At 39.6% G+C, this 14174-nt stretch overlaps 1 protein-coding gene across 1 annotated transcript in view; it reads right to left on the reverse strand.

Annotated features, from left to right (window-relative positions):
- Sdhc (succinate dehydrogenase complex subunit C) overlaps positions 1-14079 on the reverse strand; it is a 42739-nt gene extending 28660 nt beyond the window's left edge. The window contains exons 1-3 of the mRNA XM_004858650.4: positions 13943-14079; positions 6527-6583; positions 2769-2870 (exon numbers count right to left, since the gene is read on the reverse strand). Of these exons, the coding sequence (XP_004858707.1) occupies positions 2769-2870; positions 6527-6583; positions 13943-13962 (179 nt within the window). The 5' untranslated portion in view covers positions 13963-14079. The remainder of the gene's footprint in view (positions 1-2768; positions 2871-6526; positions 6584-13942) is intronic.
- Positions 14080-14174: the final 95 nt, after the last annotated feature.

The following is a 14174-nucleotide window of genomic DNA, read 5'->3' on the forward strand; positions in this document are numbered from 1 at the left end:
GATTGTGATGGTTGTACTATGGAGAACATTTTTAAATTGAGGAAAAACAAGCTGGGCATGGTGGTGCATGCCTGTAATCCCAGCTTTCTGGGAGGCAGAGGCAAAAGGACTGTAAGTTTGAGTCCAGCCTGGGCAACTTAGCGACTTAGAAGATCCTATCTCAAAATAAAAAAAAAAGGGCTAGAGATATAGTTCAGTGCAAAGGCTGTGAGTTCAATCCTCAGTAAAACACACATACATACATACATGCACGCACATCTATGCACGCACACACAACACACACACACACGAGGAAACACAGAGCCAAGTTTTCATAAGCAGAATAATGACCCCACTAAAGAAATCCATGACTATCCTGATTATCTAGATGGTTCCAGTGTAATCACAAAGCTCTTTAAAAGTAGAAGAGGCTGGCAGAAGGCAGAAAGAAGAAATGTAGTAATAGAGCAGGGTCAGCACAATAAGATTGGATAAGATGATCTACCACTACAGGCTCTAAAGATGGAAGGAGACCACAATTTGAGCCAGCTTTTATAAGCTGGGAAAGGCAGGGGAATGGATTTTCTCTGTAGCCTCCAGAACAGAACAGAACCTTGCCAACATCTTGATTTTAGCCCAAGGAGACGTATGAGACTAGAGTTCTAACCCACAGAACTATAAGAAAATAAATTTGTACAATTGGTGGTTTTGGTTTTGTTCTGTGCTGGGGATTGAACCCCACAGGGCCTTACATATGCTAGGCAAGTACTCTACCACTGAGCTAAATCCCAGCACAAATTTGTGTTGTTTTTAAGCCACGACATTAACAGTATAGTCACCCCTTGGTATCTATGAGAGACTGGTTCCAGAACGCTCATCACCTCCCTGGGATATCAAAATCCATGGACGTTCAACCTCCTTATACAAAATGGCATGGTATTCGCATATAACCTACACGCATCCTCCTGCATAGCTGAAATCACCTCTAGATTACTTATAATACCTAACACAGGTAAACATTATGTAAATGGTCATTGTACAGTATTGTTTAAGGAATAATGACAAGAAAAAATGTATGTGTTCAGTACAGACGCAATTTTCTTTCTTTTTACAGTGCTGTAACTTTATACACACTGGGCACATGCTCTACCACTGAGTTACGGTCCCAACCCAGGTAACTTATTTCTTCTTTTTAATTTTCTTTCCCCTGGTGCTATAGATTGAACCTAGGGCCTTTGCACTGAGCTACATTCCTAGTCTTTTTTTTTGAAACAGGGTCTTAGTAAGTTACCCTTGAACTTGCCATCCTCCTGCCTCAGCATCCCAGTGTGCTGGCATTACAGGCATGTGACACCATATCCGGAAGTGACTTATTTCTTAAATTTCATAGATGAAGAAAAAATGTGTCTCAGCAGCAATTATACCCAGAGCCTCACCCATATCTGATTTAGATGGTGAGGTTTAAGTGAAATTTTAAAACTTTGAGTAGATGCTCTGATGGGTTAGAACTTTTGGGATCATTGGGATGGTGGTGAATGTATTTTGCACATGGGGCAAACATAATCTTTAGGGGCCAAAGAGTGGACTGTGGTGGGCACCGCCCCACCTCCACAAAGGTATCAATGTTTTAATTCTCAGAACCTATGAATATATTATCTTACACCAAAAAGGGGTTTTAGTGATGTGATGAAATTCAGGACCCTGATATTGATTGATTGTCCTGTATTATCTGGGTGGGCCACAATGTATTTTCCTTAAAAGTAAGAGAGGCAGAAGGTTAGGACTCTGCTCTGTTACAAAGTGAAAACTCTGTTGTTGTCTGCTTTGAAGACAGAAGGAGCCAGGTATGGTGATACATCTCTGTAATCCCAGGTATTCAGGAAGCCGAGTTCAAGGCCAGCCTGGGCAACATAACAACAAAACAGATGGAAGAAGGACATAGTGAAAGAATGTGGGAGGCTTCTAGAAGCTACAAATAGCAAGGAAACTGAATCTTCCCTAGGGCCAATAGAAAAGAATACAAACCCTGACAATACCTCAATTCATAGATCTGTATCACACTTCGAACCTTCAGGCCTTTAAGGCTATACATTTGTGTTCTTTTAAGCCATTAAGTTTCTAAAAATTTATGGCGAAACCCTTTCTCAATAGAAAACTATATGGGAATAATGAGGCATTGTTTCTATAATTTGTTCTTTTTTTTTTTTTGGTACCAGGAATCAAACTCAGGGCCTTTAGCTTGCCAGGCAGGTGCTGTGCTGCTGAGCTACATTTCTGGCTACAATTTGTTCTTAAATAATTCAGATATGTTAACAAGCTGGCAAACTACATAAAGATAGATGGGAATTCTATTATTTCTGTGACTTTTTTTCCCCCAATTTTTTTTTTTTGGTACCGGGGACCGAACTCGGGACCTTGTGCTTGTGTGGCAGGTGGCAGAACCACTGAGCTAAATCCCTGGCCCCCTTGCAACTTTAATGTAAATCTGATACTGTTTCAACAACTTTTAATTAATGGAATTACATTTGACTTATCAAAATTTCTTAAATTATAATTTTGCAAAATAGATTAAGGCTAGAGGACAGAATTTAGTCATTACCATATAAAAAAGGCCTGAGATAACCTTACGTTCTCTTCCTCCACTCTGAAGGGGTCAACTCATTATACAGCTGTACTCCAGATGAGTAAGTATTTCTTACCAGTTGAGGGAAATATGTATCAGGGAGGCTGAGGACCAACCTCCAGAATTTTAGCCTACTATCCCTAGCTTCTCTGATTCAAGCTCTTACCTGTAGACAGTGATATGAGGAGATACAGGACGGTTTGAACCTGTGTTCTTATTCCAGAACCGCTCCATCTCTTCTTTGGCTGTGGTTCCCAAAGGCACAGCACTAAAATAAAACCAGGTTTTAAAAGAATTAAAAGTAAGCTTGATTTAATATTTTATACAACAAAGTTTATTTATTTACTTATTTATTTATTTAGGGGGGTTTTACCAGGGATCGAACTCGGGTCCTTGCGCTTGTGAGGCAGACAGTGGAACCACTGAGCCAAATCCCCAGCCCCAAAAAGTTTTTTTTAAAGGCAAGGTGAGCTAGACAAACCTCCCAACTTAGGAAAACATACTCAAACACATTCCTCCAACTCCCTTATCTTTATGCTGAGTTGATTCAATTAATAACCTTGACTATGGCTGGGCATGGCAGTGCACGCCTGTAATCCCAGGATTTGGGATGCTGGGGCAGGAAGATCACTGAGTTCGAGGCCAGCCTGGAATACTTAGTGAGATCAATGCCAGCCTGAACTACATGGTGAGACCCTGTTTTAAAAAACAAAAAACAACAATAAAAACAAACAAACACCTCAACTGGTGCCAACAGGGGTGGCTCAGTAATACAGTGCTTGCCTAGCATGCACGAAACCTTGGGTTTGATTCCCAGCACTGCAAATAAATAGCTAAGTAAAATAATTTAGGGGGGAAACCCTCAAGTGCCCAATGAAATTATATCAGAGGATAACTCTTCTTTCTAATTCCTACTAATACACAAGTCTAACAATGAAAGCTCAACTTCTGTAGGCCAAGTGTAAAATTTCTACTCCATTTGAACAAACACAGGTCTCAGGTACTATCTCCTATTTTACCATCTGTAGTCTTATGTCTTTCTAAGGACAGAATGTTCTTAAAAATCAAGATCTGCATTCAGTTCAATACCTCTGAAGAGCTTCTTGGTTTCTGTTTTTCTTTTCTTTTGGCTTTTTGAGACAGAGTCTCATTACATAGTTCAAGCTAGTCTTGAACTTAATATGTAGCCCAGGCTGGCACCAAACTCACAGTGATCCTCCTGCGTCAACCTTCCAAGTGCTGGGGTTATAGGCGTGTGCCACCACACCCAGCTCTTGGTTTCTCTAGTCAGTGGGCTAAATTGAAACCAGCCATTAAACAGTTATGTTCAACAGGGCTGGGGATTTAGCTCAGTGGTTCCCTTGCCTGCCTTACAAACACAAGGTCCAGTTCAATCTCTGGTACCAAAAACAACACCAAAGAAACAAACAAACAAACAAAAAAAGAGTAATGCTCAACAATTTATTTTGCGTTGTATTAATTATTCCAGGGCTAGGAGTGTAGGTCAGTGGTATAGCTCTTGCCTAGCATGCACAAGGCCCTGGGTTCAGTCCCCAGAATGTTTAAAAAGAAAAAAGAAAAACACAACCAAAATAAACTCCACTAAAACATGATTCGATTCCCCTCAAGAAAATATCTCCAGGGTAAGGCAGCTCAGTGGCTGAGTACATACTTAGTATGTATGAAGCCCTGAGATCAATGGCCAGCACCAGTAAATAAATAAGTACAAAAGGAAGACGCAATAATTTTATGGTAGGAAAAAACCTAACAGACATTTCCTTATTCAAATGATCAAAGTTAAAAATAATAAATTCCCAGTCATAGTGACATACATCTGTAATCCCAGCACTCAGGAGGCTGAGGCAGGACTGCCTGGGCTACACAGAGAGTTCAAGGGCAGCCTGAATTACACAGTGAGACCCTGTCTCAAAAAAATAAAACTAAGGGCCTGGAATTTAGCTCTGTGGTGCTGCACCTGCCTTGCAAGCAAAAGGTCCTGAGTTCGATCCCCAGTACAAAAAAGTAAAACAAAACAAAACAAATTAATAATGAGACAGAGTATCATTTTGCCCCTGATATGATGTACTGTGATAACACTTCTAATCATTAGAAAACAATCACACAAACTCAACTTGGGAAACACTACAAAACAATTGGCTTATATTAGTCAAAATATCAGTGGCCTAAAAGACAAAGATAGGCTAACACACAGTTCCAGATTAAAAAGTAGGGCCAAGGGCCCTTTAGCTCAGTGGTTTTGCCACCTGCTGCGCAAGCGGAAGAACCGGAGTTCGATCCCCAGTACCAAAAAAAAAGTAGAGCCAGGCATGGTAACACACATCTGTAATCACAGCATTCCGGGGGGCTGAGGCAAGAGGAGCACAAGTTCAAGCCCAGCCTGGGCAACTTAGTAAGACTCTGTCTTAAAAAAAAAAAAAGTTTTAAGGGCCAGGGATTTAGCTCAGTAGTTTCGCCGCCTGCTGCGCAAGCGCAAGGACCCGTTCATTCCCTGGTACCAAAAACAAAAAAAAAAGTTTTAAAGAGGGCTGGGGAATATAGCTCAGCTCAGTGTGAAGGTCTTGGTTCAATCCTCAATAGCACAACAAAACAAACATACAAACAAACAGTAATTACAGAAATATGACAGGTAAGTATATTTGTGAGCCTAATTAGATTCTGGATGGAGGAAAAGGAGATTGTATTTCTTTTTTTTTTTTTGGTACCGGGGATTGAACTTGGTACCTTGCGCTTGCAGAGTAGGCAACAGAACCACTGAGCTAAATCCCTGGCCCCGGAGATTGTATTTCTATAAAATGTATTATCTGGGACAAAGAAATTCTGAAAATCAACTATATATCATATAAGTGTTTGTCAATGTTAAATTTCTAAACTTGATAATTATTATATGATTCATTTATTAGGAGATTTAGAGGTAAAGGATCACAATGTTCACAACCTATTCTCAAAGAATTCAGTAATAATAATAACAAGTATATATTAGGGTAAGCCACAAATATTCAACCATATTTGACCTACAAAAACAATTTTGGGGAGCCAGAGATTTAGCTCAGTGGTGCTATGCCTGCCTCGTCAGCACAAGGTCCTGAGTTCGATCCCTGGCACCAAAAAAAAAAAAGAAAAGAAAAAACCCACACAATTTTGTATGGTACAACTAATACCGTGATAAGCACACAGAGCAAAATGTTAATAATTAATGAATCTGGGGAAAGGGTATATAGAATTTCATCATACTATTCCTACAACTTTTCTGAAAGTATAAAATATTTCCAAAATAAAGTTAAAGAAAAAAACTCAAAGACAATTGTTAAGGTCAACAGACTAGGAATGAATATTAAGCAGGAAGAAATATATTTAAAACCTAAGTCCTGGGCCAGGGATTTAGCTCGGTAGTGCTGCCACCTACCTAAGTCCTGAAACTGTCTAAAATTAGAGAGTATAAGAAAAAAAAAAGCATTAAGGAGAAAAAAATAGAAGAGAATTAGATATAAAGGTAAGAATCAAGAAGCCAGAGCAAATTTGTAGAGTAACAGAAAAAACAAAAAAAAGCTGAAAAAGGAAAATTTTTAAAAGACCAAATAAATATCCTTACTTCCTCTACTTCCAGACAGAAAAATAGTGGGAGTTAGGATGTAGCTCAGTGGGAGAGTACTTGCCTGGCAAGTGTGAGGCCATGGGTTCAATGCCCAGCACCAGAAAGAGAAAGAGAAAAGAAATCAGAAAACTTAGTGAAAATGATTATTAAATTTTCAGACAACTGTCTACAACTGCCTATATCCATTTCTTACATATCCTATTTCTTACAAATCTAAATGAACAACCTATTGCTTTTCCCTCAGGGAAAAAACAAGTTAAATAATAATAATAATAATAATAATAATAATATCCATAGACTTAAAAACTTACTTTCTGATACAGAGCTGAGGACTAAGGTGGGATCGGAGGCAATGGCGCCCAGCATGTCTGTAAGATAAGAGGCCAGAATTAATACACACTTAGAGACAACTTCAATATATCAACTTCTCTATTTTTGCAGTATATTGGACTTAGGTGCACAGGAATAGATTTAAAATAAGGACCGACTGTAGCTCAGTATAAAGTGCTTGCTAGCATGCATGAGGCCTTGGGTTTATTTCCAATAATGCCAAAACAAAAACAAAAAACCCCAAACAAACAAAAATTAGAGTAAACCACTGACAACAGCAAGCATATAGTTCAGTTACACCAGAGACTTCTTGTAAATAAATTAAAATATAAAGAACAAGGGCTCTGTGGAAGGAAGATCTTAATACTAAGTCAGGTCATTTCAGGAACCACCAACCTGGATGAACTTCAAGTCAAAAAGTCTCTCTTGGGCCAGGGATTTAGCTCAGTGGTTCTGGTGCCTGCCTCACAAGCACAAGGTCCCAAGTTCAATCTCCGGTACCAAAAAAAAGAGTCTCATATAATAGAACAAAAATATGAGAATGCAAAGAATTTTTTGATATTCCCATGACAAGGTATGTAAAGAGGGTATGTAAATTTTCTACTTAAAAGTTGCTGTTTTTGACATGTATGCATAGTGCCAGAACTGCTTTTCTTTTTCTTTCTTTTTTAATTTTTTGGGGTTTTTTGTGGGTTTTTGGTACCAGGGATCAAACTCGGGTCCTTGCACTTGCGCAGCAGGCAGCAAAACCACTGAGCTAAATACCCGGCTTCTTTTTCGGTTTTTTTGAGACAAGGTCTCACTGTCTCATAAGGTCAGGCTAGCCCTGAACTCACTATGTAGTCCAGGCTGGCCTTGAACTCATAGCAATTCTCCTGCCTCAGCCTCCCAAGCAGAACTGCTTTTCAAGTCAAAAAGAAACACGTGACCAGGCATTTTATTAAGGACAATCCAACTAACTGATCCAAAGTTTATATAGTATTAGGAAAAACACAAAACCATTATACTCTTTATAGTCAAGTCATCACATCAAATCTTTCTAAAATCAATGATGGTCTAAAAATTAAAATTAAAAATTGGATTCTAGAAAAGTTTATTGTACATCCAGTACATATCAGTAAAGTTCTATAGAAATATAAGTCTCATGTAACTCCAACTATCTTCTAAAAGAGCTCATGAGCTGGATGTGGTACACACCTGTAATACTAGTACTTGGAAGGCAGAGGCAGGAGGATCGCTTTGAGTTCTAGGCCAGCTTGAACTACACATCAAGACTCTGTCTCAAAGAGCCAAAATAAATAAATAAACTAGTGAGCTCATGATCCCCCTCACACCACTGATACTAGATATACAAACCTTTCAAGAGTCTTATGCCTTACAGTAGTACACTAAAATGCTCCACTATTTGAAAGAAAAAAATCCAACCAACACTGCCATTAGAATCCAGTTCTTCCCTCTTCCTAGCTTTGGAGGCAAGAGGTGAATACAGACATTGTATACCCAAGACTCCCAGAAAGAAGTGGGAACAAATCTCTTTAAATCAACTGAATTGTCTCTGAAGTTGCAGAGGATGCATTCCTCACACCAGCCTAGGCCCAGTTACTCAGCTACCCAGCAAGAGTTTGTAGATGTGGGTTGGAATCTATGGCAAGTTCTGTCTAGTGCTATTGTTTTACAAACAAATACCAATGTAAGCTTTCCACAGCCCCTTACAGAAATGAGTTGCACAAATTCTGTAACCTCATTTGATATATGACAAAAGGAACTATCCTTTTCTTTCATATGAAACCAGGAACTCTGAGATTTTATTTTTTCACCAAGGAATAGTACTTAAAATGTTATAGCTAGAAGGTAATAATATTTTATACTTTGAGAACAGTCTCACTGTGTAGTACAAACAGGGTGGCCTTCAATCTTTGTATACCCCAAGCTGGCCTCAAACTCTCACAATCCTCCCACCTCAGCCTCCTGAGTTCTCGGATTACAGGTGTGTGTCACAGCATCCAATCTTTTGTTTTTTCTTTTTGCTTTTTGTATTTAGAGTAAGATTATTTTTTCCCTATCCTCTCTCCCATCTCCATTTCTTTTTTTAAAGTCAGAACCTATAATTTCCAGTTAGCACTGTCTCTTTCATTTTTTTTCTTGTTAATTTTAGCATTGTGTCTTTCGAAATGTATTATAAATGTCTCCCCATTTAACTGATCAAATCATTTTTGAAACTTCTCTGGACTAGGGCAGAAACAGTACTAGGAAAGAACACTGGAAAGTAAAAATGCCAGAGTGAAATCTTAGATCTGCATGAGTTGTATAACTTCAGGGAGCCACTGAACTTCAACTTTTCCATTTATAAAATGAGACTGATAAGATATACCTTAATCAGCAGAGGGAGAAAATGCACAAGAACACATTTCATATATTATTTCATTGGTCTCCCAAAGGTTTTTAGAATTCACATCACATTCTTCTTAAAATCCTCAGTGATGACAAAAATATTCATTTGCTGAAAATGGATTTGACTTATGAGAAAAGTTATCCAAAGCCAAGTCTATGAGACCAAATTGAACACTATTTTTTAGTCCAAAACAAGATGCTGCTATAAATGACTTTCTATGACCTCTAAACTTGACTACAGCATCCCAAGTTTCAGAAATGTCTGAGTAGCAGCCAGAATAAAAGGGATATATAACCTTGACTGACATGCTGAAGAGGAATCATTTGTATACAGAAAGAAGGGCATGAATTTGCATGCCTTTGCTTATTGTTCTGATGGAAACTCTCTCAGGCTGAAATGCTCATCCTTCAAAACCCAAATCCTGATAGCAAAATCACCATTTTTCTCAGTATTACTGTGTCTGCCATGCTTCCCCACCACTTGTTCATATCTCTACAATAGTACATTGTTTAATAATTCATCTAGTTATCTGTCCTGCTAGACTTTGAGCTCCTCAAAGACAGGGCTAGAACACTCCGTTTATAATGCCTATAATAATGTGTGACACCCAGAAGAGGCTCAAAAATGATCATGAATGAGTACAGGCTGTTTTGTTTTGGGTTTTTTTGGTACCGGGGATTGAACTCGGGTCCTTGTGCTTGCGCAGCAGGCGGCGAAACCACTGAGCTAAATCCCAGCCCTTGTTTTGTTTTTTTGAGACAGGGTCTCACTATATTGGTCAAGCCAGCCTTGAACTCTCAATGATCCTCCTGCCTCAACCTCCTGAATGCTGGGATTACAGGTGTGTGCCACTAAGCCCAGTGAGTATGGATTTTTGCTTTGTTTTGGTGCTGGGGAATCAAACCCAAAGCCTCATGCATGTTGAGTAAGGATCTACCTTTGAGTTTATTTTAAAAAGCAATCTAGGGCCCGGGAATTAGCTCAGTGGTTCCGCCACTTGCCTCGCAAACACAAGGACCTGAGTTCGATCTCTGGTACCAAAAAAAAAAAAGCAACCTCCCTGACAGTTAAACCTCACTTTTTAGAGGTGTTTCATATATTTAATATAATAATACTTTATATTATTATAAGATAGTTGACTGTTGGTGACTTTGGGCTTAAACAGCACATTCATTATTAGATAGAAGCCCAGCTGTCCCTCACTTAGTTATCTACGCCTTCTTGACTTTGGCAAGTCACCACTTGATGGAGCACCAAGGGAGTTTGTGTAAGTTGGCTGCTGTTCATCCCTGGCTGGTCCCTGAGCTGTTTCAGGGACATACAAAATACAGAGCACTATTCAAGCCAGGTATGATGGCACATGCCTGTAATCTCAGCACTCAGGAGGCTGAGGTAGGAGGATTGCCCTGAGTTGGAGGCCAGCCTGGGCTACATACTAAGTTCAAGGCCAGGCTGAACTACATAGCAAGACCTCGTCTCAAAAAAAAAGGGGCCAGTGATAGGGCTAGGGATTTAGCTCAGTGGTTCCGCCACCTGCCTTGCAAGCACAAGGTCCCGAGTTCAATCTGGGTTTGATCCCCGTATCAAAAAAAAGGGGGGCCAGCGATTTAGCTCAGAGGCGCCATGCCTGCCTCGAAAGTGCAAGGTCCTGAGTTCAATCCCTGGTGTTGGAAAAAAAAAAAAAAACAGAATCAAAAGCCATGATACACAATACCCTAGTAACTAATAGTTTTTAATTAGCAAATCATTAGAAGTGTCTAACTGGGAGGGTAGTTTAAGGAGATTTTAGTCACAGGATTCATTTCAGTCAGGAGGCATTAGTTCAAGAGTTCTATTCTACAACATGGTGATTTTTATTTTTTAATGAATATATAAATCATAAAAACTGTACATATTAATGGATTACTATGTAACATTTCAGTGTATATACATTGTGCAATGTTTCATGACAGTGAAACAATGTTACATACTTAAAAACTGGAGAGTAGATTTCAAGTGTTCTCACCACACCAAAAAAATAAGTATGGGAGTAACACACAGGTTGATTAGTTACATTTAACACAATGTATACATATTTTGAGACATTATATTGTACACAGTAAATAATATACTATTTTTGTCAATTAAAATTAAATACACTTATTACAAAAGCTCAATATTTCTGTTAAGTGGGCCTAGTTATCATTTTCAACCCATAAATAAACCACATTCATAGAATCAATGACTGTGACTTGTCATTTCACTAAATGAATTAGTGAATTACTAAAACTACAGTTCTTAGAAGGTATTTCTAAAAAAGCCCTTATGAGAAACAGAGGCACTTCCCATGAGAACTTTAGATTACCATTAAAAGAAAAGAAGTCTTTCCTTGGCACTGAATCCTGGTGTAGACAATGCTACAAAACTCAAGATGATAATATCTGGATACACTTACTAGCTGTGGCCACAAGGGATTAGTCCCCACCCCCAGCAAATACCAAAATCCATGGATGCTTAAGTCCCTTCTATAAAATGGAGTAGTGTTTGCATATAAAGGCTGATTTTTAAAATGTAAATTTTAAAATTTGTTACTGTAAGAGACATATTACCATTAATCCCCTTCAAAGTATTCCCCTTCACTTCAAACACACTTATCCCACTGTTCTTGCCATTTTTTTTTTGGTATTGGGGATCGAACTCGGGACCTTGCGCTTGCCAGGCAGGTGGTGGAACCACTGAGCTAAATCCCCAGCTATTGCCACTTTCTAAAGCAGTTCTGGAAGTCCTCTTTGTGTCTCTACGACGTATTATCAAAAATATAGTGAATGCTGCTCCTGAGTGCCATCTGATGGAAAGCAACATTCATAAAAATATTACTGTGTACCCCTATCTATCGTGAGACTTCTGGCTCTTCCCCAAAGTCAGAATGACCATAAAAGGTAAATGTTTTTAATCAAGTCAGGTCATCAAGGCAGCCCTGACACTCCAACTAAAACTACAAAAGACTTCTGGAACTAGTTCAGAAAGTGGCAAAAGAAAAAAAATGAGATAAGTGTGTTTAAAGTGAGGGGAAGTATTTTGAGAGGGATTAATGGTAATGTGTAATAAATTTAAACATACACTGTATTTTTTGATATCACACATATACTTTAATTATTGGTAGTTTATAACACTCAATACAATGTAAATGCTTATAAATAATTGTTATACCACATTATTCAAATAATGACAAAGGGAAGAAGTCTATATGTGTACAGTGCAGATACAACCAATTATAGGTCTAACTACACGGTACACAAATGAAGTGAAGCAAACAATTCTCCAGTAATATGTGCTGGAGACAAAGGATCTGTGAAATGGTGGGAGGCTACATCAGGGTATGCCTACATATCCCTTTATTCACCTGGCCTCAGTGTAATGCTTAGCTGGTGGTAAATTCAAGTTTTGCTTTTTGGAACTTTTGGAATTTGTTTTTCAAGTATTTCCATCTGAGGTTGTGAACCTGTGCATGAGAAACCCATGGATAAGAGGGGAAACTATATAATAATCCTTATCTTCTAAACACTAATCCTGACACTCAAATCAAACTATTTAGCCAACCATGGTGGCACACACCTGTAAGAGCAGCACTGGGAGGCTAAAGCAAGAGGATCACAAGTTTGAGCCCAGCACAAGTAAATTTGCCACTTAGTGAGGCCTAGACTCAAAATTTTAAAAAAATGAAAAAGGGTTGGGATGCAGCTTAGTGCAAAGACCCTGTGTTTAATCCCCAGTACCACAAAAAAAAAAAAAAAAAAGATAAAAAGGAAAAAGAACACTTGGAACCCGTATTTCAAGCTAAATGTTAGTTCCTCCTAAAGCCCTAATATCTATTAAATATAAGTCAAAGAAGTGAAAGGCATTCAATTATGATAAAATCATCTGGGATTCCAGGAGGCAGGTGTGGCAACAATGGCCTTAGTAAATCGCAGAGAAAAGATACATATGTATCTTTATATAAAGATGAAGGGGGAGGAGAAAATGAAGGATTATGATAATTGACTTCAACTCCAAGAGGAATCATTTTTTCACAGGGAAAAACTAAACAAAGTCCCTCTATTTTTATACTGTGTGACTAAACTGGGAAGACAAATGAGAAGACATTTAGAGAAATCGGGGATTGAAATCTCAACAGCACTGAGCTTAACTTTCCATAACAAACAGTTTCCAAAAATAGGGCTGGCACAAAACTATGCTGGGATGTGTACCAGGAGTGTAGAAAGGCGCTAATCTCGAGGACTAGAAAGGCTGAGTAGAGAATGAAACGTAGACAGTGCTCAGAAAAGAACGAAATCTAGACTATTTCTCTGGACAGTGAATTGACCTTTTAGAGAAAAGCCGGGATATCTATTCCATGGCTCTCTATTCTCAGGTAAAAAGATAAAAATGAATTAACTGGGGTGCAGCAGAGGACCAACCGAGAGCTACTGCTAACAGCTGAAATGGCAGGAATTCAGATTTCTTTCACCCTCTGCCAGTGGCCGGATAGGGACCTGGACAGGGCCCACTCATTGCCAGCAGCAGCTAGTGTTTGCAGTAGTAAGCAGCAAAGCCAAAGCACACCAAGGTACTCCCCCCCACACACACATACACACTCTGGCCCATACCCTAAATATGACCTCCAAATTGTAGGACCCATGGGTCAGCTAACCTCGAGGTTCAAACAATTTTTACAGGGCTCGGCTTCGGGTGCGACCACATGAGTAATTTGGGATAAAAGGATCGGAAGTGGGTGAAGCAGAAAAAGTGACAGCCACCCCACTCCTGGGTATGGAATATGTGACACCTCGAAGCCCTACGGAGTTGCACGGCAGCGGCTTGCGGGGGGAGGGGAGGGGCTCCTAGGATTCCAGAGCGCGTGGCCTGCACACCCACGGGTCCTTTCCTTGCCGGAGCACAGGATAAAACGCTATCGGCAAGACCAGAGGGAGTAGCTTAAGTCTCCCAGTGTCGCGGGTACGGACTCCCAGCCCCAAGATAAAGTCACCTCAACAAGAGCGCCGCCATCTTGGATTCCGGCCTGGACGGAAGTGACGTAGCTGCGCCGCGTTCTGAGGGCTGCGGAGGCCGGTCGGTCACGTGACCTCGCTGAGCTCTTTAAAAGGCTAGGCGCAGGTTCCGCTCTGGTTCCCGTTTTCTGTTAATGATTTCCTTGGAGTTTTTTTTTTTTCTGTATTGCTTGCCTCCGCAGATTGCCAGTGTTTGCCAGTTCTGCAGAA

This window comes from Heterocephalus glaber, unplaced genomic scaffold (assembly GCF_053883595.1).
Source record: "Heterocephalus glaber isolate CG9 unplaced genomic scaffold, H.glaber_assembly_v1.0 deba00001561, whole genome shotgun sequence".
Classification (NCBI taxonomy): domain Eukaryota; kingdom Metazoa; phylum Chordata; class Mammalia; order Rodentia; family Bathyergidae; genus Heterocephalus; species Heterocephalus glaber.